The sequence below is a fragment of the Kockiozyma suomiensis genome (genome assembly GCF_038497685.1).
Source record: "Kockiozyma suomiensis strain NRRL Y-17356 unplaced genomic scaffold V2V93scaffold_12, whole genome shotgun sequence".
Classification (NCBI taxonomy): domain Eukaryota; kingdom Fungi; phylum Ascomycota; class Lipomycetes; order Lipomycetales; family Lipomycetaceae; genus Kockiozyma; species Kockiozyma suomiensis.
The window spans coordinates 116,863-143,383 of NW_027117675.1; the positions used below are offsets into that span (position 1 = coordinate 116,863).

At 44.7% G+C, this 26,521-nt stretch overlaps 14 protein-coding genes across 14 annotated transcripts; 6 read left to right on the forward strand and 8 right to left on the reverse strand.

Annotated features, from left to right (window-relative positions):
- Window positions 1-114: 114 nt before the first annotated feature.
- Window positions 115-1,461, reverse strand: V2V93DRAFT_317518 (kinase-like domain-containing protein; the record flags this gene model as incomplete). The annotated part of the gene is made up of 2 exons (XM_066907246.1): window positions 115-609; window positions 670-1,461. Coding segments are annotated over 2 exons (1,287 nt in total), but the record flags the coding sequence as incomplete, so codon positions are not given.
- A 638-nt stretch (window positions 1,462-2,099) lies between these two features.
- V2V93DRAFT_373540 (uncharacterized protein) lies at window positions 2,100-5,623 on the forward strand. The gene is made up of 3 exons (XM_066911011.1): window positions 2,100-2,805; window positions 2,865-3,091; window positions 3,158-5,623. The coding sequence occupies exons 1-3, from the start codon at window positions 2,583-2,585 to the stop codon at window positions 5,357-5,359; spliced, it is 2,652 nt and encodes an 883-aa protein (XP_066764164.1). The 5' UTR covers window positions 2,100-2,582; the 3' UTR covers window positions 5,360-5,623.
- Window positions 5,465-7,013, reverse strand: V2V93DRAFT_373542 (chitin synthase III catalytic subunit). The gene is made up of 2 exons (XM_066911012.1): window positions 6,701-7,013; window positions 5,465-6,629 (listed from the first exon to the last, which is right to left on the reverse strand). Exons 1-2 carry the CDS (start codon window positions 6,948-6,950, stop codon window positions 5,851-5,853), a joined length of 1,029 nt encoding a protein of 342 aa, XP_066764165.1. The 5' UTR covers window positions 6,951-7,013; the 3' UTR covers window positions 5,465-5,850.
- Window positions 7,014-7,118: 105 nt separating this feature from the next.
- V2V93DRAFT_373544 (Snf7 family) lies at window positions 7,119-8,534 on the reverse strand. Its single transcript, XM_066911013.1, has 7 exons — window positions 8,402-8,534; window positions 8,171-8,331; window positions 8,036-8,096; window positions 7,886-7,936; window positions 7,689-7,830; window positions 7,559-7,620; window positions 7,119-7,485 (listed from the first exon to the last, which is right to left on the reverse strand). Exons 1-7 carry the CDS (start codon window positions 8,459-8,461, stop codon window positions 7,414-7,416), a joined length of 609 nt encoding a protein of 202 aa, XP_066764166.1. The 5' UTR covers window positions 8,462-8,534; the 3' UTR covers window positions 7,119-7,413.
- A 99-nt stretch (window positions 8,535-8,633) lies between these two features.
- V2V93DRAFT_373547 (YjeF N-terminal domain-containing protein) lies at window positions 8,634-10,970 on the forward strand. Its single transcript, XM_066911014.1, has 2 exons — window positions 8,634-8,948; window positions 9,003-10,970. The coding sequence occupies exons 1-2, from the start codon at window positions 8,843-8,845 to the stop codon at window positions 10,862-10,864; spliced, it is 1,968 nt and encodes a 655-aa protein (XP_066764167.1). The 5' UTR covers window positions 8,634-8,842; the 3' UTR covers window positions 10,865-10,970.
- A 286-nt stretch (window positions 10,971-11,256) lies between these two features.
- On the forward strand, window positions 11,257-13,225 carry V2V93DRAFT_360354 (armadillo-type protein; the record flags this gene model as incomplete). Its single annotated transcript, XM_066908131.1, has 4 exons — window positions 11,257-11,287; window positions 11,323-11,468; window positions 11,552-11,672; window positions 11,736-13,225. The coding sequence occupies 4 exons, from the start codon at window positions 11,257-11,259 to the stop codon at window positions 13,223-13,225; spliced, it is 1,788 nt and encodes a 595-aa protein (XP_066764168.1).
- Window positions 13,226-13,751: 526 nt separating this feature from the next.
- On the reverse strand, window positions 13,752-15,553 carry V2V93DRAFT_373550 (P-loop containing nucleoside triphosphate hydrolase protein). Its single transcript, XM_066911015.1, has 7 exons — window positions 15,397-15,553; window positions 15,301-15,337; window positions 15,226-15,236; window positions 15,140-15,160; window positions 14,993-15,082; window positions 14,832-14,927; window positions 13,752-14,768 (listed from the first exon to the last, which is right to left on the reverse strand). Exons 1-7 carry the CDS (start codon window positions 15,419-15,421, stop codon window positions 13,858-13,860), a joined length of 1,191 nt encoding a protein of 396 aa, XP_066764169.1. The 5' UTR covers window positions 15,422-15,553; the 3' UTR covers window positions 13,752-13,857.
- A 66-nt stretch (window positions 15,554-15,619) lies between these two features.
- Window positions 15,620-16,397, forward strand: V2V93DRAFT_373554 (mitochondrial 37S ribosomal protein bS6m). The gene is made up of 3 exons (XM_066911016.1): window positions 15,620-15,799; window positions 15,867-16,103; window positions 16,171-16,397. The coding sequence occupies exons 1-3, from the start codon at window positions 15,744-15,746 to the stop codon at window positions 16,214-16,216; spliced, it is 339 nt and encodes a 112-aa protein (XP_066764170.1). The 5' UTR covers window positions 15,620-15,743; the 3' UTR covers window positions 16,217-16,397.
- On the reverse strand, window positions 16,252-18,104 carry V2V93DRAFT_406715 (uncharacterized protein). Its single transcript, XM_066912675.1, has 3 exons — window positions 17,453-18,104; window positions 16,725-17,391; window positions 16,252-16,668 (listed from the first exon to the last, which is right to left on the reverse strand). Exons 1-3 carry the CDS (start codon window positions 17,987-17,989, stop codon window positions 16,460-16,462), a joined length of 1,413 nt encoding a protein of 470 aa, XP_066764171.1. The 5' UTR covers window positions 17,990-18,104; the 3' UTR covers window positions 16,252-16,459.
- A 148-nt stretch (window positions 18,105-18,252) lies between these two features.
- Window positions 18,253-19,063, forward strand: V2V93DRAFT_373557 (uncharacterized protein). The gene is made up of 3 exons (XM_066911017.1): window positions 18,253-18,335; window positions 18,409-18,933; window positions 18,999-19,063. Exons 1-2 carry the CDS (start codon window positions 18,305-18,307, stop codon window positions 18,666-18,668), a joined length of 291 nt encoding a protein of 96 aa, XP_066764172.1. The 5' UTR covers window positions 18,253-18,304; the 3' UTR covers window positions 18,669-18,933; window positions 18,999-19,063.
- On the reverse strand, window positions 18,846-20,269 carry V2V93DRAFT_373558 (porphobilinogen deaminase, dipyromethane cofactor binding domain-containing protein). The gene is made up of 4 exons (XM_066911018.1): window positions 19,962-20,269; window positions 19,852-19,908; window positions 19,628-19,784; window positions 18,846-19,549 (listed from the first exon to the last, which is right to left on the reverse strand). The coding sequence occupies exons 1-4, from the start codon at window positions 20,203-20,205 to the stop codon at window positions 19,045-19,047; spliced, it is 963 nt and encodes a 320-aa protein (XP_066764173.1). The 5' UTR covers window positions 20,206-20,269; the 3' UTR covers window positions 18,846-19,044.
- A 113-nt stretch (window positions 20,270-20,382) lies between these two features.
- On the reverse strand, window positions 20,383-21,991 carry V2V93DRAFT_349112 (uncharacterized protein). Its single transcript, XM_066907939.1, has 2 exons — window positions 21,566-21,991; window positions 20,383-21,507 (listed from the first exon to the last, which is right to left on the reverse strand). Exons 1-2 carry the CDS (start codon window positions 21,956-21,958, stop codon window positions 20,476-20,478), a joined length of 1,425 nt encoding a protein of 474 aa, XP_066764174.1. The 5' UTR covers window positions 21,959-21,991; the 3' UTR covers window positions 20,383-20,475.
- A 119-nt stretch (window positions 21,992-22,110) lies between these two features.
- V2V93DRAFT_373563 (uncharacterized protein) lies at window positions 22,111-23,979 on the forward strand. The gene is made up of 5 exons (XM_066911019.1): window positions 22,111-22,307; window positions 22,374-22,497; window positions 22,565-22,914; window positions 22,973-23,239; window positions 23,304-23,979. Exons 1-5 carry the CDS (start codon window positions 22,203-22,205, stop codon window positions 23,565-23,567), a joined length of 1,110 nt encoding a protein of 369 aa, XP_066764175.1. The 5' UTR covers window positions 22,111-22,202; the 3' UTR covers window positions 23,568-23,979.
- Window positions 23,814-26,167, reverse strand: V2V93DRAFT_387843 (general substrate transporter). Its single transcript, XM_066912311.1, has 2 exons — window positions 25,979-26,167; window positions 23,814-25,874 (listed from the first exon to the last, which is right to left on the reverse strand). The coding sequence occupies exons 1-2, from the start codon at window positions 26,038-26,040 to the stop codon at window positions 24,278-24,280; spliced, it is 1,659 nt and encodes a 552-aa protein (XP_066764176.1). The 5' UTR covers window positions 26,041-26,167; the 3' UTR covers window positions 23,814-24,277.
- Between the last annotated feature and the right edge of the window lie 354 nt (window positions 26,168-26,521).

The following is a 26,521-nucleotide window of genomic DNA, read 5'->3' on the forward strand; positions in this document are numbered from 1 at the left end:
GCCCAAATTTTTTTCAACCCAATACTCCAAAGCATACAAATCAAAAATCAAAATTAACAGGTACCGTAAATAAAGCACACACGCACAAAAAGGTAACGTGTACATTCATGCATTTTCGTTTCGCAAGCCAACAAACATCTCATGTTGCATCGCCTCACTAATATCCCATCTCTCAAATTCATCCTTCTGCAAACAGCGTTCAACAAACGACACAATTTTCTCAGCCTCTCTTTCTTCATCTCCGGACTCGATTACTGATTTTCGCAAGAGATCGCGAGTCCAGATACCACTAACTATTAATTGTTGTAGCTTGGGAAGGAAGGAGTGGGAAAATGGGAGATGTCTCGTAAATAACACGAATGTAAAGACTCCCAGAGCCCAGATATCTTGCTTTGGTGAGACGGGGTGCTCAGCTAGGCCTCCAATTGACGCGTCAATAGGACGAGGTATCAGTAGTTCGGGAGAAAGATAAGGTATTGAGCCAGTTATATCTAGTTCGGTCATTGATTGAGTCATCGACTGCGAAAGATTTGTCGACGACGGAGAGAGTGAAAGTGTAGGTGAAGAGAGTACAATGTTGTTTTCCGAGTCATATGAGTCGTCGCGAGGCTCGGCGGCGGCTTCAACGAGCGTCTGATCGGGTTCGGTAGCTGTGATTTCGTTGGAGACAGATTCATTATATTTGATAAATTGCGCCATTCCAAAATCACATAACCTTAACGTCGCATGATTGATATCTGGTGATATATATCTGATCTGATCGGCTGCAGAAGAGGAGTCGACGTGCAAAAGGCAGTTTTCAGGCTTGATATCGCCATGCACAATGCGCAGATCTTGATGTAAAAAACGTAAGGCACCGCAGAGCTCCCATACCCACCGCCTCTTTACGTAGTTCGGAATCGGAGGAGGCTGATTAGAATCAGTCGTAGTCGGAGATGTCGGATCAGTGCTCGCCAGTGAAGACCGGTGTCGCCGTCTCTTGATAGCAACATCAAAAACTGAACCTAGATTTGCATATTCCATAAAGCAGAAAGTTGCAAAATCAGTTTCATGGACAGATAAAAGTCCAAGGATATGTGGATGTGAGGGTATGCATTTCCATATTGTGAGCTCATGATCCAGATCAGAAAGTGCATTGTCTCCTTTGCTTTTGCGTACGATCTTGACGGCACGCGTTGTATCTCTCCCGTGTTCGAGAGTATGCGCCTCTTTAACAGTGCTAGAGCCTCCATATCCGATTGTCTTGCCAATCACATAATCGGAAACTTCTTGACCTTCGTCGTCGGCGTCAGGCGTCGAACTAGCAGTAGTGCTATTGAAAATCGAGAGAAAGCGCGAGGCGGGCGAGGTTTCGTCGCTGAGATTCTGTCCAAAAATCGAAGTCGCTCTCCTAATGCTGCTTGTACGAGGTTTTGGATTACGCCATGAGAATTTGCGAGTCGGTTTGCCTGGCTGGCTGTCGAGACTGCCGGTCTGATAGGTACCGCTGACAGGGCTGTTTTCGTAGCTATAACTGTTTTCATTATCATTGCCGCTAGCTTTTCGGAGATATGCTTCATATTCCTCATCAGCAGGTTGAGCAGCCGCCGAATCGGACACTATTCTGCGCTGCGAGTAGTCTTGCAGTCTTCCAAAGTTCTTGTTGCTGGCGGAGCCGACTGATGATTCGGCACCGCACAGGTCGTCCGTTTGCAGACTGAGGGGTGCGCTTGACGCAGACGACTCTGCGAGATACCAAGATGAATCTGACATGTAAAGGTGACAGAACTACATACTAGAAAAGGAGGGCAGGATAATATCAACTAAGAGAAAGCGGCATAGCAAAGAAAGAGAGAGCTCGATGACCGAGCACGTGTACCTTCAAACCACACATCGTCTAAACACCCTAAATGATGCAGCTAGCTAATAAGCTTTGAACACGAGCAGCTGATGAAGAAGAGTACGAACGGACTGCGAGAGATAACTCAGTGGATTACATCGATATAAAATGTTTGATATGTATTCAAGTTGTATAAAAGCGTATAATAATACTGACATTGCATATAAATTGCAGAAACACGACCGTAGCACGTCGATAAACAAGGTTGAAGGAGGCTGCAGGCACAAAGTTAATCTGACGCGTCGCATTCTTTGTCGACCACTCTTGTGCCTCTTCATCTCTTATTGTCTGCTGCTTCTTCTGCCAGACCCTGCCTCATCCTTCGTCGCTGGCATTTCCCTTGTTTCGTCCTTCGTCGCTGCTTCTTCTGTTTGCAGCCATGCAGCCTTACGCGTATGCGATCTACGCCGGTGCGTAGTGCCCTCCATCCCCTATCTCGCCTCCTTCTCTACGCGCCCTGAAGCGTCTCGTGCTAACTGCTTCTTTCTTCTCCACAGAGTCGGCATCTTCGCTCCAGGGCCTCATCCGTGCCGACAAGGAGCAGATACCGACACCCGTCCTCAACACGTCCTCCTACGACGAAGACGAAGACGACGTTGAGTCCTCCTCGGCAGCAAGCCCCACCGTCTCCAACACCGCCGCGTCTACTACCGCGTCTTCTGAAAAGCAGGAGGCCGATGCTTCCTCTTCTGCGTCATCAGTCATGGCCGAAGCCACTGTTGAAATCAACCAGATTATAACCGCTGCGAACGCACGTGCCTACGAAGAGTCATCCTCCTCATCTTCATCTGACGAGCTCGATAGCAATCACAACCGGAAAATCAATGACGGCTTGGCTGCATCTGAAGATTCCTCGGACAACGACGAAGAAGAGTGCCTTGAGGATCCCTATGAGCTTTCCTCAAGTCCATCCATCCATGACGAGTGTATGCCTCTTGTGTATCTGTTACTATTTTAATCCTCGTACGCTAATATCGCTACGCAGCCGACATCAACTACGACCTCGTATACGCGTTGCACACTTTCCGCGCGACGCAGAAAGGCCATGCTGACGCTATCAAGGGCGACGCAATGATTATGCTCGACGATACAAATGAGTATTGGTGGCTTGTTCGTATGATGAAGGACTCCTCGGTCGGCTATCTGCCTGCTGAACATATCGAAACCCCGGACGAACGCCTTGCTCGCCTCAACAAGCACCGTAACACCGAGGTTTGTTTTAATCTGGCTTTACATACTTTCCTAGACATTTTTATTGACTTTTGTCCCGATCTTTAGCAGATAGCAGTTGATCAGCCACTTGCACCATCACGCTCCGCCTCAGATAAATCGTCGTCCTCACGCAATCCTCTCAAGCGGTTTCGCTCTAAGAGACAAGCCTCTGTCGCTGCAGTTGCAGCAGCTCTTGCAGCAGAGAATGCTGCAACTCAAGCGATAGCTAAATCGGTCAGCTTTACCGATCCCACTTTTTACGATCCACCCGAGGGATACTATATTTACTATTCTGATGGAGAGCTGGGAGACGAGGAGAATAGTGACTCTAGTGATAGCGATGAAGATCATGAAGCTGCTTTAGAAGCCGATGTGTCAGCAGAGAGTTTAGAGCCTTCAAAAGTAGAGGATGATATCAGCGAGGTTGTCGAGTTTGCTCCTATTGAATCATCATTTGCTGACGACGAACCTATGGAAGAAGGGGAGACTACGTTGCGGGAGTCGTTGGACTGTGAGGTTTCCCCGACTGCTGATACCGTGCCACCTTTAGAGTCAGAGTTTGAAGTTCACAATGCGGAGATCGAGATGGCTCCAGAGCATGCGCAAGTAGCGCCTTCTCTCGCCGTTGATGATGTACATCATCCTCTTGACTTTGTACCCACCGAAGACTTTAGCCGTGCCACTTCGCAATCTTCCAAACGCTCGTCATCTTCCATGTTGCTGGCAAGGACTGACGAAGCCGATAATGTCTCTTCCATTATCCCTACTGAGCAAGCCCAGCAGCCTATTTCGACTTCGTCTCTAATTCGGACGATTGTAGACGAAAGCACGACAGTCGATGCGAATTTCACTACGTCGCCTTCTGCTTCTCGCTCTCCGTCTACATCTCCCGTTCATGTTTTCAGCACGCATTTACAGAACAATGAGCCAGAACCGGTAACGCGCCAACAGAACAATGGTAAGCTTCGCAGAAAGGATCCAAATGCGCTATTGAAGACCAAATCTTCATTAGAGAAGCTATCAATGCGACACCGCTCGTCCAACAAAAACCACAGCACCGTTAGCGCCAGCAATATCCAGCAGCCTCACGCAGCCTCTTCATCGCCTACATCTGTGGATTCTGGAAGTAGTTCTTCGTCGCATCTGATCACCGGACGCGTATTGAGCAACATATTCAAGCGCAAGGCTGGACAACGAACCAGTATTATTAGTATTAGTACCGCATCGAGTGACGCGTCGATGACACCTTCCCGCGAGCCAACTGATGCGACGCTGCGCGTTGCTACGTCGATGCCAATGACGCATTCTGTAAGTGAAGGAACTGCGACTGTAAGCTCAGCTTCCGCGACCACAACATTGTCCCCCTTCGAGGCGCTCTTCACTCGAAGATCACGTACGACTACGCAAGACTCTGTATATAGTGACACGTCTACTACAATTATGCAGGCATTTGGCGAGTATGAGAGCGAAGACCACGAGTCGATTGCTATTCATCAAGACTCTATTGCTGAAGAGTCTTCAATTCATCAACAATCTAGTAGCGAGACTTTGGATGATCAGTCATCTATCAGTCCTGCAGCTAGTGATGAAGGCGAAGGAATGGCAACACCACGCGTTAAGCATCAGCAGGAGCAACCATCTCTGCGGAAAATAGCTAGCGATTTGACGGACGTGACAACGACAACGCAAGACGATACTTATTACTCCGCTACGAATTTGCTAGCTGGCTACGAGGCCTCGCGATCGAACTCTTGTCTGACAATTGCCACCACAGATGCAACGACCTTGGAAGTCTCCGAGCCTGTTCATGATGATGCCGTTCAAATCCCTGCTCCACAAATGTCGTGTTCGGAGCAAGAGATGAAGCGGGACACATTAAACAATATGCCCTCTGTTGCATCATCTTCCATCATCGGCCTAGGTGTAATTTCAGCAAATAAGTCTTCCGATGAGCCAATCTTCAAGCAACCGACGCTTCCGTCTTCGCGTCCAGTTCCTAAAGCGCGTTCTGCGCAAATGACCCCCATAACCTCTTACTCCGCGCCGGCAGCAACGACCGCAACGACAACATCAGCAACCACCTCAATGCCTCCACCACAATATGCGCCTCGCCGCTTTATTCACCAAGCTTTACTCCCCGAATATCGCATTGTGATGAATGAGCTTGACAACACAAGTCGCAAACTAGACATTTTGCTGGCTGATTGGTGGATCCAGAGCGCGGCTGCTGCGTCAAGTTTTCCGGCTGGAACGCCTAATGTGGTGTGAATGTATTTAATGGCACTAGTTGTTTATGATTATTGAGATAACGTTGCTTTTTGGTTTTATTTTGGAAAGATGGAGGGTGCATGACTAGAGCGTGTTTTTTGGTATTATATGTTGGCTTTTATTTTTTTGATTGTGATTTTTGGCTTCGATTGACCCACTGCCTGTACTGTTATAACTTTTTGTGAATTGCTGCTAGTTTATATCGAATATGCAATATTTTGGTGCATGTCATAGTTTTGAATAGCATTTTTTTTTCTATCATCATCTTGTCTCTTTATTAAGCAGTCAAAACAAAAAAGAGACAGAAAATCACAATCATTTCTCGTAAAAACTGAATGACAAAATGCTAGATGGTACCAAGCCAATCAAAAATGAACTGGAAACAAAAAAGCAAAAAACTCCAAAGCCCTTTCCTAGAGTAACTCTAATCCTTCAATTTCTCTCTCGTCTTAGCCAAACATTATCGTCTCGCGTCCAATCTACGTCTCCTCTTATTCTCTGGAAAGCTGGTATGCGCTACCGGTGTTCCTTAGTGCGTAAAATGATCCAGTATACTCGGATCCCTCATTTCCGTAAATGTTGCTCTGATCATCATCGTAATATTCCTTGCCGTCCCATGGCGCGGCGCGTTGTACTGGGATGACAGCGTTTGCACCAACACCGAACTCGAGATCCTCACGAGTGATAGAGTCCCAATACTTGTAAATCATCATTACAGTAAGAATATTACAAAAGGTGGCAAACATGAGGCCGTCGACGTAATGCTTCATGTGGTTGCAGAGAGTGCTTGAAAAAACGTTGAGAAGAACTTGTCCTGCAACAAAAAAGAAAACGCCTAGTGCGATATCACCTAGAGGCCATAGATCTTGTAAAGTGAAAACAACCAAAATGACCTGCGATACTGCATAAATAACGACAGCAATCAAGTTGATGATATAGAGAACGACAAAGAGAGCGGTCGTGTTTGTTGGAGAGAGAGCGCCCCAACTTTTGAATGTGAATAGCGAAATCACAAAAGTGAGAGCAAATGAACAAAATGTAGAAATGCGAAGAGTCCAAATTGAAAAATTGGTTCCGTCTTCGTACAGCTGAAAGCCGACAAAACCGTTAAGCATCAGACACCAGCAGGTGGCCGACGTGAGACCGGACTGCACGGCGACAAAGTAGGGATAAGCTTTTGAAGCCGGAGGAACCACTCCGCAGTCAACGAGCAGAGAGAAAATAGTCAAAAGACCAAATAAATAAAGGAACTGAAGGAGTTCTTTGCGGCCTAAGACGAAGGAAAAAAAGTGAGTATTAGATGAAGTAAAACACCAGTAAACTACAGATCAAGAGACATACCGACCGCGGTATACTTTGCCCGGACATTGAAGACCATAACCCCAACCATACCAAGCGATCCGATCGAGATGAACGCATTTCCGGTTTGGAAAATGATTGTGTTAGCCACTGAAATGTTGCGAGAATAGCATTGCGCTTGGATTCCGGCCGAGGTAATGGCCGGGTTGCCGGCGCTGCCATACGGTCCGACAAGAGAGCAGAGTGGAGCCGGTACGTGGTCACAGATCAGATCAAGGTCTCCGAACCCCATTATCTGTTTCTGCTGAGAGTAGCTTGATATTTGACTGCTGTTGACTGGGAATTTGGAGAAGGCGAGACATAGCGCGGTTCGGTGTGTCCAGGGGCCCAGAGATTATATAACTGGCATTTATGCTTTAAGTGCACTGAATTTTCGTGTTTAATATTTTAAATAAATAGTGATTAGAGTAAAATTATTTTTAGGTCAGTTGTGTGGCTGGTGTGGCTTATACTACTTTGCCAATTCGGGAAAGTGTAAACAGCCAGAGTCACTTTCACGTGATTATAGCTCTATCTTCAAATGATCATATATGAATATCGTATACAGAATACTCTTTACAAGAATATCCAATACCACGAAAATCGGATAATTCAAAATCACACGGAATGTAGATTACGGTTATTCAAACATATCATGCACTTAGTTTACATAACAACGCTAATAAAACACTATTACTATGAAGCACCTCTTCGTGTTACAACATCTTCAGCGACTCTGCCTCTGCCTCGCCCTGTTTTACCCCGAGTCCGCTTGGAGTTTCGCCGAGCTATTTAGTTTATTGCAATTAGTTCACGTCACACCGCGCATTATGTAGCAATCATCAGCGAAAAAATACTTACGGCTTGCGAGAGATCAATACCGATTTCGTCCAGAACCTGGTTAACAACGTCTTCACTCTCTTCTGCATTAGGAAAAAATAAAAATTTTAGAAAAATTGATCTGGCAATTGCATTGAAAAAATCCACAAACCTTCTTCATCGTCCATTGCGTCGTCAATGGCGTCGTCCATCATCTCCTGCCGTTGATCCATGATGTCGTTCTCTTTCTCAAACTCCATAGCAATCTTCTGCAGCTGAGGCAGATTCATGCTGCGATTCATAGATCCAAGAAGCTACGGCAAGTTAGAATGTGATCTGGCAGGTTTCATATGAAATAGTTACACGTACTCTGGTGGCACCCTTCATGCTCTGCATCATCTGCTCGTTACTTCGCACGGTCTATAGTATTATTAGTATTGAATAAGCAAAAGCATATTCGGCAAGCTAAACGACAATTATCGTAGATACTGCAAAAGTAATCGAAATATGAAGCCATACCTGAATCCGCAACGCCACTGCCTGCAACTGCGTCCGCATTTGATAAAATTTCTGTATATACCTATTTAAGATAGTTGTTAGTTTATTACCTCTCTTCTTTTTATTTATATTCCTTGACTAGAAAAAGAAGCGTACTTGCGAGTGCGCACCAAATCTTTGGCCTGGATCTTGCATGCGCCAATCTGGTTCGCCTTTGCGGACTTTTTGATATCAGCAATCAATTTCTTTTCCTGTTGCTCCAGTTTCTGGCGCTCTCTATCCAGTTCTCGCTGGGCCTTCTCTAGTGCTCGCTGGTGCTATAGTTATGAAATAGCACGATGTCAGCGGACAGGAATTAATATAGCCTGTGATAGACCGCCAACTCACCTTTCGCAGACGCTCTTGTGGCGTTACTCGCTTGCCAAAAACCCATTCGATGACGCTCATTGCCAGAAATATACGAACACACGAGACCGAGAGTGGAGCGCAGAGATAGGAGCAATAGCGGACTTATCAGCTGTATCGAGGCGGAGGAGGCCGGGAAAGGACACGAGCCCCACGTCATTGTGTTAGGGCGAGACTGGCTACTAGTTACACTTTGCACTCATTTCTTCGGAATCATTTGCTCTGTTGCATTCAATTATCACTTAATTGCGAAAGAGCTCGATTGAAAGCTCTCAGAAAAGATAGTAACACTGCTTTGCTTGTTACTCATATTTGAAGTCAGAAGAACTAGACCTCACTAGCTATAAGCTAGCTACCAAACAACCAGTCTAAATCAACACAAATAAGCGCATTCTAGACTACTCAATTCACTTTTATTTGGCGATGGCAGAGTATGTTGGTCTTAAAGTCAGCGTGAAGCTGCAGAATGGGACTACATTTACCGGTATCGTATCCGAGATCAACGGGACCAAGCTACGTCTCATCAACGGTATGTTATTACGTTTATCTCGTTATTCGATTATTATCTTATTGTCTTTGATAGTCTTTGATACATCGACCGGGACCCACGTTCCTTCACGAGTCATAGATGGCAGTAAGATTGCGGATCTACAGATTATTGCTCCGCAGGCAGACATTATCGCTCAAAAGAACCCGTTGCAAAAGAAGAAACGACATCAAGCACCACCAAATGCGCAATCAGGCTCTCCAGCGCCTTTTCAAGACCCTGCAATCATGGCTATGCCTTTCGCCGTCAGTTCAAACACAACATATGCTGGTACATCATTTTCTGCATCCCCATCAACCGTCTCAAGATTACCCAATGCTGGTAATCGACAAGATCAAGACGAAACTGAGTCTGAAGAATCTTCATCTGATCCATCGGATACACTCATTCAGATATATGGCGGCTCACCGAGGCCGTCCAAAAACCCAAAGAAAATAGCTATAGCAAAAGAATCTCATAGACGAGAGCCTTCCGCCACGCATGTCCCTCGGCCGTTCGCTGGTAAGGGCAAAAAAGGAAAAAGGACGAATGGTGAATATTATGACGATAGCTGGGCTGCTGAAGATACGGCCGGATTTAAGGACACTGAATTTGATTTTCAAGGTAATCTCAACAAATTTAACAAAAAGAATGTCTTCGATGAGATCCGACAAGCGGATACTACCGATCCTACCGAAAGACTTATCTCGTTCAATAGAAAGGACGGTTTGAATGCAGTATCAGCTCATCAAGCGCAGCAGGATCACATAAGGGAACTTTTAAAAAGACCTCCCAAGAAAGATTTCTTGCCTACAGAAAACGTGCTGTCTACCAAATCTGCAGCGTGGCAGGGTTTATCTGAATCGGAGGATGAAGACGAGACCGAGCTAAGTGTACAGGCCGGTGAGGAAGTGAGCGATATTGATAATGAGATTAGACTGCAGCAACAGCAACAGCAGCACCGCAGAATATCTCAAGCTCGAGCTTTGTCTCGAGCGTCAAGTCATGGCGGAACACCCCCGGTGTATCAGTATGAGTCACCTCCAAGACGTTTACTTTATGATACCGGCGAACGATCGGCTTTTACCTGCCCGACTTTCACTACCGAGCATATTGCAGCCGTTGAACAGGCAGCAACTACATTGTACTCTATGCACTCAATTCAGCTCACGGAAAACGCGGGTGCTGCAGTTGCTAAGCTTGCTATTAGTATCCTTGGCGGTAAGCGTCGATTTGAAAAGCGACATACCCAGGTTAACGCTTTGCCAGTCGTTGTCGTGCTTGCCGGTAATCACAATACCGGTGCGCGAGCTATAGCAGGTGCGCGAATGCTGGTCAACAGACGGGTGCGAGTCGTAGTTTTATTTACGGATGATTCAACGGAACTGGCGTCGCCAAAGGAGAGTATCGAGAGTCAATTACGTGCTTTTAAGGCGGCCGGCGGCAAGACGACCTCTCGTCTGGATGTTCTGCAGGCCACCCTACGCGTACTTGATGCGCCACCCGAACTGATCATTGATGCATTGACGGGAATCAATTCTCAAAGCAGCGCGGGCGGTGGCGGCGTACCTGGATGGATGTATGAGGCTGCTCAGTTTTCAGCAAGTCAGCGCGCTCCTGTGCTCGCAATTGACGTACCAGCAGGCGTGAATCCCGCTACTGGCGCAGTTATGGTAAACAACATGGGCCGGGCAAAGTGGCTTCTGTGTCTAGGCATGCCCAGCGTGGGTATTCCACACTACATGCAACACATGGATGAAGTGCTGCAAAGTGAGCTTGATGTCGCGGTTGCCGACATTGGTTTACCGAGTCGCTGCTTCAAGAAAGTGCTTGCGGAGCTTGGAGAAGGTGAGGCGTTTAAGGACGGAGTTGTATTTGGTAGTGAGTGGGCTATACCGGTGAAATTGGCGCAGGCGTAATAGCACTGGCTTGCAGAGAGACTAGAATTCGATATTTGTCTCCATAACGTAAATTGTAAATTTCGGATGATATAAATATAATAATATGTTACGTAATATAGTTTGAGGTCAAGGGTTCCCATTTAGTTTACTTGTTCCAGTACAGTCGTTATCGCAACAGCTTCCATCACTGCGCCCGACCTCGCTTCTACCTCAAATCTGTAGACCTTGCGCAGACTGCCTCTCTGCTTCTTACTATCTCCTCTTTACGCATTCTTTTTGTTCAGTTCTGCTTCTGGTTTCTATAACTGTCCTAAAGATTAGCTGCATAGTCCGGTCTGCTTCGTCGTTCTAGTCATATTCATACTGTCCTATACTCCATTTAACGACCGATTTACACGCATCTCTCTGTCATGGGTTGCTGCTGCAGTAGCTGTTGTGGGGGTAAGTTGATTTTACTCTTGCATAATACTGATTAGCTGGAATTTGTGTATTCGGCTGTTTGCGTGTTCGTATTGTTGCTGAAATCGATCTTCCAGATAATTCCCAAGATCGACTATATGCCCCTCTTCTCGCGGAGAGCGAGCGCGAGGCTGTTTCGGTTCTTCTCAGATACTTGGAGAACGTGAGTTTATATTTCACTTGTTTTTACTGTGTTACAGCAGTCTGTATTCACCAGAAATTATACTGACGACCGACACTTCGCAGAGAGGAGAGGAGGACTTTTTTAGCTCGGGACCTCTCCGAGCGCTCACGACATTAGTTTATTCCTCGAATGTCGACCTTCAACGAAGTGCTGCTCTTGCTTTTGCAGAGATCACAGAAAAAGGTATTTTGCCGATGTTTAGTTGTATAATGATCTCATCTATTTGCCACTAACTGGCGATTCCAGATGTCCAAGCAGTCAACGAAGAAACACTCTCTCCTATCCTCCTCCTATTGCAAAGTCCGGACTTTGAGGTCCAACGTGCTGCAAGCGCTGCTCTTGGAAACTTGGCTGTGAACAACGATAACAAGATTCTCATCGTCGAAATGGGTGGTCTCGAGCCATTAATCAAACAGATGCTGTCCGCTAACGTCGAGGTGCAATGCAATGCTGTCGGCTGTATCACTAATCTTGCTACACACGATGACAACAAGGTCAAGATTGCTCGGTCTGGGGCTCTTGTTCCATTGACTAAGCTGGCAAAGTCGAAGGACGAACGTGTACAGCGCAATGCCACTGGGGCATTGTTGAATATGACTCACTCTGACGAAAATCGACAAGAGTTAGTTAACGCTGGAGCTATTCCAGTGTTAGTATCGTTATTACAGTCAGAGGATGCCGATGTTCAGTATTACTGTACAACTGCTCTCAGTAATATCGCGGTAGATGCGATGAACCGCAAAGTGCTTACAGAAACTGAGCCAAAGCTCATATCATGTCTGGTACAGCTTATGAGTACAGGAAAAGTTAAGGTTCAATGTCAGGCTGCTCTTGCGTTGAGAAACCTAGCATCAGATGAAAAGTGTCAACTTGAGATTGTGCAAGCCGGAGGTCTTCCGCCTCTTCTTCGTCTACTACAATCAAATGTGCCACAGTTGATTCTTTCGTCCGTTGCCTGTATTCGTAACATTTCCATTCATGCCGACAACGAAGCGCCAATAATTGACGCTGGCTTCCTGAAACCTCTTGTGGCACTCCTGAAACAAAACGGCAATTCTAATGCCAACGCGTCAACTCCTGTTCTCAGCAGTGCAACAGAAGAAGAAATTCAGTGTCATGCAATTTCTACTCTGCGTAACTTGGCAGCCAGCTCTGAGCGCAACAAGAAGGCTATCGTTGAAGCAGGCGCGGTCGACAAATGCATCAATTTGGTACTAAGTGCGCCCAGCAGCGTACAGAGTGAGATGACTGCTTGTATCGCTGTTCTTGCTCTGTCAGATGAGCTGAAGACTTACTTGCTTTCGATAAATATCATCAATATCCTGATTCCTCTCACCAGCTCTCCCAACCCCGAGGTACAAGGTAACAGTGGTGCCGCAATCGGCAATTTGTCGTCAAAGGTTGGTGACTACAGTGCCTTTATCAAGGCATGGGATGCTCCCGATGGCGGTATTTCAGGGTACCTGAAGCGATTCCTGACTAGCAATGACCTGATCTTTGAACACATTGCCGCTTGGACACTGCTGCAGTTTATGGAAGGTGGCGACAAGATACTGATTTCTCTGATTGAGAAGAGCTCTGACATTATGGTCGCTGTTCAGTCCCTGTCAGTCCGTGAAGTTTCGACTGAGCAACCTACGAATGGTGATTTGATTGAGATGGAGGACGCCGAAGCTGAGAGCGAGATTATTGCTCTTGCTGTCCGTGTTTTGAAGATTATTGATGAAAACAGGTAATTGCCCAACTGTCTTTAATCTGGAAGAAAAAACAATTACAAAAAAATGGGGTAGGAGAGGCGTGCTAAAGCAGCTTGGTATTTGTAATAATTCATTGGATGTTTAATATTTCTAAAATTCTATGTGGGATATTTTTTTTGATTTTTTTTTGTTTATTTTTATTTTTTTTTTGGGAACGAAGTTGCTCCAGCGTGCAGAGGAGCGGTGTACAATTTGCTTTTATATATATTTGTCGCTCTTTCTTTTCCTACTTTTATCAAACGCTAAAGCTCTCTATTTGTGGACTTTTTTACCGGAAGTTCTGCTGGTGTTTTTCTAATAGTATATGCGAGAGCGGTATACTAGTTTACTGCTAGTTGCTCAAATTTGGTTTTCGCTGTTAGGTATCTTCTGTTTTTATGGTCACTCTTTTGGTTAACCTTCTATCATTTTGTGTTCTGTATGTTTTATTGGTTTATATCACTGTTGATAGCATGCATCAGTTGTAGCATGTATCTCAATAGTTATTTTAATTTGAATATCTCTATCGGCTTTGGTAGAATATATATTACTTTCTTTCTTTAGCGAGAGCCATGATTCAGTTTTCATCTGATGATACATTCTATTAAGCTACTGTTATACATCAAGCCCCTTTAAACCATCTCACTGACGTTCATCGGCATTTCGTCAATTTGAGTACTATAATATTGCTCTATGTCTCTCAAAATCGTGACATCCTCGGCAGTGACAAAATTAATTGCGACACCTTTACGACCAAAACGACCAGATCTACCGATGCGATGAATGTAATTTTCACGATTCATGGGTAAATCATAGTTAATAACCAGCGACACTTGCTGGACATCGATTCCACGAGCCCAGACATCAGTCGAAATTAGCACCCGAGAATTACCTTGTCGAAAGTCTTGCATGATTGAGTCGCGCTCTTTTTGAGGCATATCGCCGTGCATTGATGCAACCGTGAAGTTGGCTTCGCGCATCTTATCTGCTAGCCAATCGACTTTCTTGCGTGTATTGCAAAAAATCACAGCTTGTGTGATTGTCAACGTTTCATACAGATCACAAAGTGTATCAAATTTCCAGTCTTCCTTCTCAACGGCAATAAAATACTGCTTAAGGCCTTCGAGAGTCAACTCGTCACGCTTGACTAAAATTCGCACGGGGTCGGTCGTGAACTTGTTAGTCATTTCAAGAACATCATAAGGTAAAGTGGCAGAGACAACAATGACTTGTGTAGAAGGTGGAAGGTACCGATATACGTCGTAAATCTGGTCCTGGAATCCGCGATCTAGTAACTCATCTGCTTCATCAAGAATAAGCATCTTGATATTACGCGTTCGCAAATTGCGGCGTCTAATCATATCGGCTACACGTCCTGGTGTGCCAGAGACAACGTGCTGACCATAATCGAGCTTTCTAATATCCTCGCTGATAGACGTTCCACCGATGCAAGCGTGACACTGCACATTCATGTAGTTGCCAAGCGCAAGCACGACGTTCTGAATTTGAACAGCCAGCTCTCGCGTGGGTGATAGAACAAGAGCTAAATTTACAGATTAGTAAAGCTTTGTCTAATGATACAGAATACTAAATTGCCTTTACGCACCTTGAGTCTCACGCACTTTGGTGTCAATCGTCTGCAGCAGCGAGATCGAGAATGTAGCGGTTTTGCCTGTACCAGACTGTGCCTGTGCAATTGTGTCTGTTCACAAAAAAGTCAGCATTCTTTTTTTGAATCTTTATGGCTCAATGTGATGTGATGGCTACCTCTTCCTTTTAATATCTGAACAATTGCACGACTTTGAACTGCACTAGGTGTTTCGTATCCATAAGCGTAAATACCTCGGAGAAGATCCTCTGTAAAATCAGTTAATATAATTCGTAAATTCAACCTTGTGATCCACATATATATACCTTTCAGACCCATGGCCTCGACTGCATAGAAGATAAACCATTAGCATAGCATAACAGGTTGTCAATCTAAAAAGAAGACTGCTTACAAGTTGGGACCCTGCATTGCATCAAACTGTCAGTATGACTTCTAATAGCAAACACAACATCTGACATTAACTCACGCTTCCACATCCTTGCTAGTATCAAACTCTAGCTGCGCTGTATGAATAAAGAGATCAGTATCTAGAAAATACAAATACTTTGATGCGAGCGCCTACCATCTGCCTTGGAATCAAAACTCATTTCTCCAGAGTACCCACAAATCAATAACCAGAGATAAGTCTGCTCTTGAAAATAAATTCAAGGAGTAATTTATTAATGCTGCCCGGTCAAGATCGCTGCTGTTTGTTTTGGCTTCTACGGTGTGCAGAGAGCTCTGGGAGGTTGGTTAAGTTTCGTGATGAGCCTTCGCTGCAGAAAAAATATAGTTTGAACTTTCGTGAATATTGACTACTCTCGGGTTAAGTCTCTTGAAGTTATAAATTTGTCTACTTTATTCAACAAAATCTACAGATACTTACATTCGTATCTGCTTATTCGTATTCAGTTCATTTCTAGAGAAAATATGCTATACGAATTAGTAGGAATTGCTCGTGTCAACACAATGAGCGAGGTGCGAGAGTAAGCTTTCTTCCTCCATTCTATCATTCCTCTTACAAGTGTTAACATTCGACGTTTTTCTATTTAGTATCGTTCGAACAGCGGGCACAATGATCACAAACTCAGGTGGTGTTGTACGCAATGCTAATTTCCTTGGTCGGCAGTTCTTACCGCATGTCATGGGTGTGCACCAACAACTCCATTTCGCCGGAAACCATTTTCACATGATGTTTGACTCGAACCCGAAAGTGCAGAATGATATTTATTCATTACTCAAAAGCGACCCAAGGATGATCCGAATCACTATTGTTAACAGAGGGAAAGAGTGAGCATCATATTTCGTTGTCGATATCGGTTTCCCGAAAATTTGCTAATTGTTACTTATGCTATAGTCTTGTCAGCTTAACTAAAAAGCATAGACCGGCTCCATCTGTTTAGAAAGTGGAAATAAGGCGTCATATAGGAATAGGATGAATTAATGTACATAGATTTATTGAGAGAGTTGCAGCACGTGTGTGTCTACTATTCGGAGAACTATTAATCAAGTGACCAAATATGAGTGTAGAATTTATCGTCCAGTGACTTTCACGATCTTAAATCATTCAAAATATTTACTGTACAGACCATAGCAAACACATAACTTTTCCATTATTAGAAACCACAATCTTAGATCCCGCAATCTTAGATCCTGTCGTATTCTCTCAAGATAACAGGCACAGAGCTAGCTGGCAAACTACCAACCTCCGTGACGATTTTCTTGATATACTCCGGCGGCGTCAAATCAAATAGAATATTAAGCAGCTTTAGATTAGGTAGTGTGCGCCAGTCCTTCAACGGCCCTGAAATAGGCGTCGATCCACTAGAGATATTAACCAGGTCATCGGGAGATCCTATAACATATTAGCAACAGTGTAACAAAAAATTCGAGCCACAATAAAAAACATACCAAGTTCGTTAAAGGTTACAGAATCCAGCTGAACCTCTTTTGAAAACTTTAGACTTTCGCAACATACAATCACCGGCACATTTTTGCGTTTAGCACTCATAGCCACCAAAGCAGTTCCCACGCGAGAATAAAGCTGCCCATTCGACATTACCGCATGAGCTCCCAAGAATACAGTAGTGGCATCACTCATCACGTAAGATAATCCTGAAATTAAAACATACTCGCATTTTAGCCCCGCATTCGATAACCGTCTGACTAGTTCCTTTCCCTCGTAAAACGGCCTTGAGTCGACCACAACAACACTAAACTGAATACCGCACGCATGAGCCTCCAGAAAAATCTGTTCAATAACAAGGGATCTCGCAAATGTAAGAGCTACGTCACCATCGCTGATTTGAGGGACGGCAGTCTGCACAATTACTCGATCAGCAACCTCGATTTTATCACGAATAAAAGTATCGATCTTTTCAATCAGAGTGTCACGCGCGTGTTGGTCTGATACATCGATGCTGACGATTGAGATCTCTTGCTTGAGCCAGCGAATGGCATTACCCATGGTGACACTCAAAGGCCGTGCAGTTTTGAGGAAATCGATTTGTTTGCTGAGATGATTGGTAAGATTTCGACTCAAAGTCGTACCTGCTGGTGTCCTATAGTCTCTAATAACCTGATGGCACGACATATCAGCTTCTATTATAACAAAAAAAAAATAGGTGTGAAAAACTTACTGCTTGAAATGCTTGTAATGTAGCCATACATCTCGCACTAGAACCAATCACGGTATACGACGCAATTTGCAACGTCAACGCAAGGATAGCAGGATGAATATCTTTCGAAGCGTCAGCTGTTCCGGATCTTTTAGTGCTGTCCAAATGCTTAAACAAGCTGACTCGCTTGTCAAGCAAGTCTTCCCCTGAACCAGATATCCCAAAATTTCCATCGCTTAGACTGCTAGCATTGGCGCCCGTAGTAGCACCAGACGGCACGGAAGAACTTCCTGTTCGTACATGCTTAATCTGTGAACCATTGCCTTGCTGCTGCTGCTGTTGCTGTTGCCGTTTCTGCGCACGAGCAAGAGCAATAGCTTCAGGCGACGGCTTCGCAGTTGCTTTCCCTTGTTCAGTCACTTTTTGCGCGCGACGAGCTGCTTTCTCCGCCTTCCGTGCTGCTTTCGCATCTTGTGACTCGCTCGCATGTTCTTTTGCTGGTGCGGCAGGTTTATTGCTGCCTTTGGATGCAGAAGTGGGAGCTCCGGCGTCCGGCATGATTTTCTTGATCTCCGTCAGGAATAGCAATAATCTAGTTTCTAATACCTTGAATCCCTCTAACTCGAGCCGAAATAAAATCTAACAACAAAAAAGCCACCAATTAACCTGGAGCTCTCCAATATCAGAATCTCTTAAATCAGACACTTCATCATATCCATTTTCTACAATCACGTGATTGATATTTACCCGGCCGGTTGAGTGCTGCCACCAATCAAGAGTCGATTATTTTGAGGTCTTCGCGAATTCGCGATCTTCCTGAGCTTTAACCTGTAACTAGCCATTCCGACCCAATATTTTGTATAATAAACAATAATGGTTTCTTTATGGGCTTGGGCTTTTGGTGGTATGTTTTTCTATTTAATTAGATCTTGTGAACATTGTGAACAAGAGGAAGTCTGACTTTAGTCGTTTATTAGGTGTCGTTACTAAATTCTTCCACTTGGGTCTTGCTCGGCGGACTGTCTTTGACGAGACTCCGGGTCTTCTCCTTTTATCGACCGGGCTATTTTGCGGTGGTTGGGCGGGTGCAGGATATGTTCTCGAAGAACTGGCTAGCACTCGAATGGAGAGAATTCAAAAGATGAGAGACGCGATTTCTGCTCAGGAGGGTGGACAGCCAGTCAACAAGCCCCCGTTCCTTAGGGTCCCTGCGGCAAACGGTTCGTCGTCCGAGTAAGCAAAGCAATAGTCAGAATTACGTATTGTTTTTGATTCTTTGTTGGTGGTATATGCATGGTGCAATTGCTACACTAAATATGTGGCATCAGTGGAAGCTACTTGGAGTTTATTGCTATCTTTTTTTGCAACTACAATTTGGGATAAGAAACGGAAATATAAAAAAATTGTTCATAGATTAAGATAGTTATCAATTATGAGAATCATAATGAGAATCATATTGGAGGGAAGCCTATATCTATTGGTTACCTTACGACACGTCTGATGTAAGTCTGTCCTGTCATGGACATCGTATAATCATCAGTCACAAAAAAAACGCTAACAAATTCAGATCTGTACATGTCAAAACCGAAACAAAATAAGCAAATAAAATCCATTTATTGCTTGACTTTATCGTAAACAATCTTATCCAAAATCGTAGCTGCCCCTTTGGACACGAGAACATCGGCAAGCTTGACTCCAAAAGCCTCGGCGTCTTCGTAAGACTTGATACTACCGGTCAAGGAAGCTGACGCACTCTCACTACCGTCAACGCTTACAACGCAAGCCTCTATCGTCAATTGTCCTTCGGGTGACAATTTTGACTCGACTCCTAATGGCACCGAGCATCCTCCTTCGAGTTTCTTCATTAGACTTCGCTCTGCGGTACAAGTGTATGCGACGGGAATATCAATCACTTTATCTAATAAAGCCTGAGTAGCGGTGTCGTTCTTCTTGAGCTCGACGCCAATAGCGCCTTGACCGACGGCATACAGGAGATCGGGAGACGAGAAATACTGTGTGATTCGGGGACCAAAGTCAAGACGAAGTAAACCTGCGGCAGCCAAAATAATGCAAGTGTAGCCTTCCTGCGGGTCATCCAGTTTCGCCAGACGAGTATTACTATAGTTACGTTAAATGAAACACCAAAAAAATAAGAAATAAACACAAAGCCTACTTTGCGTTAGCATTTTCACTTACATATTACCGCGCACCACCTTGAACTCAAGATTAGGGAACTTGCGCTTCAATTGGGATGATCGACGAATTGAAGAAGTTCCGACAACGCTGTGGTCTGGTAATTCGGCAATAGACTTGTATGGCAAATCACTACGCACAACAAGTGCGTCTCTAGGGTCTATAAAGCAATTGCCAATTGTCAATTCACATCACAAGTGAAGATCAAACATATTAATTAGACTTACCTGCTCGGTTCAAAATTGCACCAATAGTAAATTGCTCGGGAAGCGAAGTCGGAACATCTAATTGGAGTTAGCATCTATAACTCTAGAGACGCAAAAATAAGGAAGCTCACCTTTCAGCGAGTGCACAATCATATGAACACTATCGTTTGATAATAGCGACTCGAGTTCAGCAGTCCAAACAGGCTTTCCACCAAAAGCATATAGTGCTTTTTCCTGTACATTGTCGCCGAGCGTAGTCGTTGTGACGATTTCGAAGTCGATATCGGGATGCTGCTCTTTCAGAGCCTTGAGCACAATCTCGGTCTGTGCCACAGCTAACTTTGATGCTCTGGAACCAAGTTTAATGACAGTCATCGTAGATTATCAAAAGCGCTCGGAAAGAAAGTCGAATAATTATAGAGTGTACAGATACTCTTGGATTGCTGACCGAACTCTAGAGTGTAGTTTTTGAGACTTCCACAGAGCCACACATACTGTGGCGCGCGCTAGATTGTCATACCAAGACAGTGAATTTACAACACTACAAGTTTAATCTATATTAGATAGCTCTTATACAACATATTCCTATGATTATGACATATAAGATTTACCATTCAGAATATGTATACAAAAAAAGGGATTAACCTATTTCTCTTCAACTGTTGCTGAATTGCTCGGCATACCGGCATCCTTCTCCCACCAATACGGTCTGAAAATCCGGATACCAATACCCCTATTTGGATCACCAGTCACTTCAAAATCCAGCTCGCCGTCCTTTTTTCTAGGAACGACACGACAGGTTGCAGTAGCGCCTTGTTCTATGACCGCCATGCGTACGGTCGCAAGACCAATATTCCCGTTACGAGAAACGATCGTGCCTAAAGGTCGTGCAATTTCACCTTTAGCGTTGACTTTTGGAGATTCGGACGCTGAAATTATAGGAGATTTATAGCCAAGTGTATCGGTATCTGGAAGTGCGATATCCGGATCATATTCAGGAGCTTCTGGGGGAGGATTCGACGATGCGAGATCATATAGCGCAAACGGAACAATACGACGGGGTACGACGCCGATATGTTTAGTTCGCGTAGTTAGTTCTTGACCGACGTAGCATCCTTTGCTAAAATTTATACCGCCCATCATATCAATACAGCTTTCCATGGGCAGCATACTTCCGGGTACAAAATCTTCTCTGCCTTCTGGAATTCCGTAGGATATTCTTCGTCTATCGTACGTATCAAGATCGGCTTGTACAAAGTTCTCGACCCGGCCTTCCTCGTAGACTCGCAGAGGCCACAGCGGATTCTCAGCCTCTGTAGACAACACCATCCGCACACCGAATCCCGGAGCACGCAAATCATTTGCTCCAATAAACGAAGCCGGTTTTCGTAAATACGGATTTAAATCATATTCAGTAGGTTCTCCAGATATTCTGCGCATCGTTAAATTCTCGGGAAATTCCTCCCAAGCGCACCAGACTTTCCAATCGTCGACGGTGCGAAGGTTGACCTGATCTCGCAGTTTGCGAAACTTGAGGTATGTTAGAAGTTGACTAGTTACAAAAGAATCATGCTCAACCAGATAGGACTGGGATTCTGGGTCTTGAAGAGGATTTAGTTGTGTCCATTTCTTGTTATGTAAGGTCGGATATATGAAAACGTCGTATACAACACGTCCCTGTGCGGTCTCGTTAGCCAAGTTTAATTCTAAACACAACTGCAAGCAAATGACATACTCTGACGTTCAGAAAAGAGGCATATATGCCATCAGTTCCGATCGGCGGCTCATTTGTAAGTAGTCCATGCAAGAACCGAAACGCATCTTTTCCCGAAACCTCGATAAGAGCGCGTCGCTGCGACAGATCAACGTAGCCAGCTAATGGAATAGTTGACAACCTAGCCGGTGTAGTCAATCCTGCTCCTCCTGGCTGTTCAAATTGTAGAGAAGTGTCGTGTGTGTGCTCAGACGCAGGCGATGAAGCGGTCGAGTAGTGGTATTTTTTGGACGAGAAGAGAATGCGGGAAGCACGGCAGTAATCTGCCAGTGATATATCTGCAACACATCGCACATGCGAGACTCTTGATGACAAAAACAAACATCTTTTGGCAACTAAACTGCCGTACGCCATTGTTGCATCAATTACAATGAAATTGTTCTGCGGTCTGAAATCCAAAATGTCCCATTACAATCGATTAGCAAGTATATACACCAACCCCTCGATTTGCTTACACGCATAGAACTCTCTCTCTCCTTGGCTCTCTCCGCGAGGCATCTCTCGATCACGCTTCTCTGCACATTTTTTCTCTTCACCTCGTCTATTCAGGTTTGAGTTTCTTTGATCGAGTTCACATCGGTAGGCAAAAGCGGTCGTTATGGCAGAGGCTTCGAATTTGACTCAATTCGCTCGGATACCAATACAGGATGTCCAATTTCGGCCCACTGATGATCTCATTGATGCTGAGCAGCGCGACGGATTGGTGCGTTCTTCTTTCTTTCGGTGACATAAAATTGTGAATGGAGTCCTGACTTCCGTGGTTGTTTAGCGTGCTATTCGAGCGTTTTTAAAAGGAAAGACTGCTTACGATGTGCTGCCGGTCAGCTTTAGATTAATTGTCCTCGATTCGTCGCTTTTAGTTCGCAAATCGTTGAATATCCTCCTTCAAAACTGTACATTTTCTTTTTTTTTCTGGAAATTACTGAAATTTATTGTCCTTAATACTAATAATAATAAAAGCCATTGTTTCCGCGCCGCTGTGGAACTCCAGAATATCCAAATTCGCAGGCATGCTCACATCTTCCGATTACATCAATGTGATTCAATACTACTACCAAAATCCCGACCAAATGGACAGAATAGATCATTTTACCCTGGACGGACTACGAGATGTTGAGAAAGCTATAGGTGTACTGCCTATTGAGACAGTTTCCGTTACGCCATTTCGGAGTTTATATGACGCGTGTCTGAAGATGATAGCGAGTAAAGGACGCCGGATTCCGTTGATTGATTATGAAGAAGAGAACAAGAGAGAAATAGTGGTTAGTGTATTAACGCAGTACCGTATCCTCAAATTTGTTGCACAAAATGTAAGCTGTTTTTATTTCTTTTTAATAGTTGCGTGAAGCTAAAATATGCTGGTGATAGTGCAAGGAGACGCGGGCGCTAAAAAAGCCTCTCAAAGATTTGAATATAGGGCAATACGATAATTTAGCCACCGCGACAATGGATACACCAGTTATTGAAGTGATTCATTTACTTGCATCTAAGGATGTGTCAAGTATTCCGATCGTCGATAGTGAGGGCGTGTTATATAATATATATGAATCTGTCGATATTCTTACCTTGATCAAGGGTGGAATATACACTGATTTGACCCTGACTGTTGGTGAGGCGTTACTGCGGCGACCGAGTGTATGTTTTATTTTATTGAGAAAATTCTTGGTGACAAAAAATGGTGCTAATAAGTGAGATCCAGGATTTTGAAGGCGTGTACACATGTACAGAAATGGATCGAATGGACGCAATTATGGACACAATTCGGAAGGCGCGATTACATAGATTAGTGGTAGTCGACGCCAAAGGTCGATTAAAGGGCGTTGTCTCGCTCGGCGATATCTTGCGATTTTTATTACTGGATAGCGAAGATGATGAGAATCAACACATGGCGGTGGAGGGAGATAGCAAGCAGGATATTGTTCATGATGATTCGCTGACTGTCGATCCGGAAAGTTATCAATAAAGACAGCGCAATCGGCGTATGTTGTGAAGTGTGGAAGCATAGAGAAATTCAGAAATGCAATGAATTTACTCTTTGGAGTCTAGAATATTGGATAAGTTTTACTCTTTTTCCTTCTCTTTCTTTTTTTTCCTCTTTTTATATATTTGAGTGTGCTTGCAATTGTAATATACACCAAGGTAGGATTTTGGCTGGGTTTAGAAAGTGCTGTATGGAAAGAGTGCGTATTTCCATTCATGTGAATTATGTCTTTGTTTTAAATATATTAATAGTATCTCGCTATATATATCGGAATACCTAAAATTCCAAAATTAAAGGAGATTCCTAGATGTAGCCACTCGACGATAACAAGTTTGATTCTAATCTCACTAATGAGCACGTAAAATAGTCTTTTGAACTCGAATTACAAGAATATCTTAATTATTTTAATTCAAACATATCCATACAACAAAACACGCCCGTCCCATATCTTTTTATGAAAAGAAACAATGCCCAAGAAAAAAATTTACAATAATGCGTCAAGACGATTGAAACAGTGCCATCTTTAGAATGGATGACTGCATTTGATTTAGTTCGGAAATAGGGAGCCTTTCTGTCCCAAAAAAAACGATATACGTAATAGTTAAAAAAAAGTAGGATTTTTTATAGAGATAAAAACACACAACATGCTACCAAAGTCAAGACTAATAAAAGGCAGATACACCTTTTTTAATTTAATCTTTATTCGGAGCGTTCAAAACACTTTCACTTGAAGACGCATCGCCGTTAAGACCGGCCTCTGCACCGCGAAGCTTGTCCATCTCGTGGGCTTTGGCGCCGGAGATTCCTTCATTGGCGCGAGCGATTCTGTCTTCGTCTGATAGACGCTTGAATTCCTTCTCGGCGTCCCAGGCCCAGGGAGTCTTGGCCGCGAATAGGAAGTCGACTTCTTCGAGAGTGCGTTTGGCGGTCTCGGGGTAGAAGCAGTAGACAATGGGGAGAGAGACGACGTTGAATGCGCCGAAGATGTAGAGGGTCTTCTCACCAATGTGGTTGAACATGATAGGGCAAAGGAGGGTGAGCCAACCATTACCGATTGACCAGCCAATGACACCAAAGGCATTACCACGAGCACGGACCTGGAGAGGGAAAACCTCAGTAGGGTAGAGCCAGGGTACGACGAGCCAAGTTGCGCCGAAGACAGAGGTGTAGATGAAGATGAAGGAAGCCGAGGCCGCACCCCAGGCGGTATTATCGGGATTGTTGATTTGAGCCCGCGAGAAGCCACCGGCGAGGAACATGGCGATACCCTGTGCGATGGCACCCCAGTAGAGAGTCATACGACGACCGAAGCGATCGACAGTGAAGGCGTTGATGATAGTGGCAAACATGTAGAAGATGTTGTTAAGACCGGACAGCCAGTTGGACTTGTTACTGTCGAATCCAGCGTTGGCAAAGATGGTAGGCGCGTAGACAGTGATACCAGCGATGCCGATCCACTCCTGCAAAATTTGAAGCCAAATGACAAGCTGCACCCGACGTCCGAGATGAAGATCTCCAGATCCGATGCCAAAGAACATGTTCCAGTACGAGTTGAGCTTGGAGTTGTGCTTCTCGAGCTCGATGATATGGCAAATGTCCTGGTATTCCTCCTCTGCCTCATTTGTCTCAGTTCCACGAAGACGCTGAAGAATGTAGAGAGCCTCATCGTTCTGGCCATTCTTGATGAGCCAACGCGGTGATTCGGGGAAAACCCAGATAGCCGCGAAGAGCACGAGCAAGGGAGCAATCTGGAAACCAATGGGAAGTCTCCAACGGATATCAGAGTATCCTCCATTGACGTAGGAAAGACCGTATTCGAGCCAGTAGGCGACAACGACACCGAGAATATTGAGGGTGAACTCAAAGGCGATGAACATACCACGCGACTTATATTCTGCAGTCTCGGCGGAGTAGACAGGCACGACGGCGTTCAGAATACCAGTACCACAACCATTGATGACACGCGCACAGCACATCCAGGCGACGTTCATGGCCGAGCACTGCAAAGAGGCACCGAGGATAGCCCAGGCAGCACCGACGGCGATACTCTTAACACGACCGAGCTTATCACCGAGGTAACCACCAGCGATGGCGCCGAAGAGAGTTCCCAAGTAATAGATAGCGACAATACCACCCTGACGAGTAGAGTTGGTGACGACGACACCGCCTTCGTCGTTGCCATAGCCAAAGTCCATGCGAGTGGCGTAGTAGGGAGTGTTATTGACACCAGCCATCATACCTTGGTCGTAACCAAAGAACAAGATGGAGACACCAGCCACCAGGTTGAGTCTAAAAAAAAAGGAAGTGTTAAAAGAAAATAACAAAGAGAATAACGAAGAGAACAAAAAAAATAGCAAGAGAGAATAGCAAATGAAGAAAAGGGAAAGACATACGCGGTAAGCAACCTGTTGGTGTGGATGTGGTCCACAAGCCTAAATTTGAGAGAGAAACCCATGATGAAGATGCAGAGATGAAAGGAGGAAAGGAGAGGATGGAGGGGAATGCGGGGATGGGACAGGGACAGGACAGAGGCGGTTTCCGGGGAAGCGGAGGGGATTTATACAGGCATGTTTTGCTGGAGCAGGTGGGGTTAAAGCAAGTACGGCGGCGACGAGGAGCGGGCGATGGCTTTACAGCATCGCGGAGTGAGGAAGGTATCAGGTACATGACGAATGTGACCGAGAAAATAAGGTTGGAGATAAAAAGCTAAACCGGATATGCTCTAGCGGCGAACTTCCTATGTCGAGAGAGTCCGGCTTCTGTCGGGGTTGTAAGAGCGCTGTAGAATGCAGAATGTGAATCGTTGACATATTACTATAGTATTATAATAATATACAGAATATTCAACAACATGTTCCAAGCGAGAAGAGAGAAGTGCAAGGTCTCGTGCATAATCATTGATTCCGGGCATCGCTTGGACTAAGTTCCACAATGAG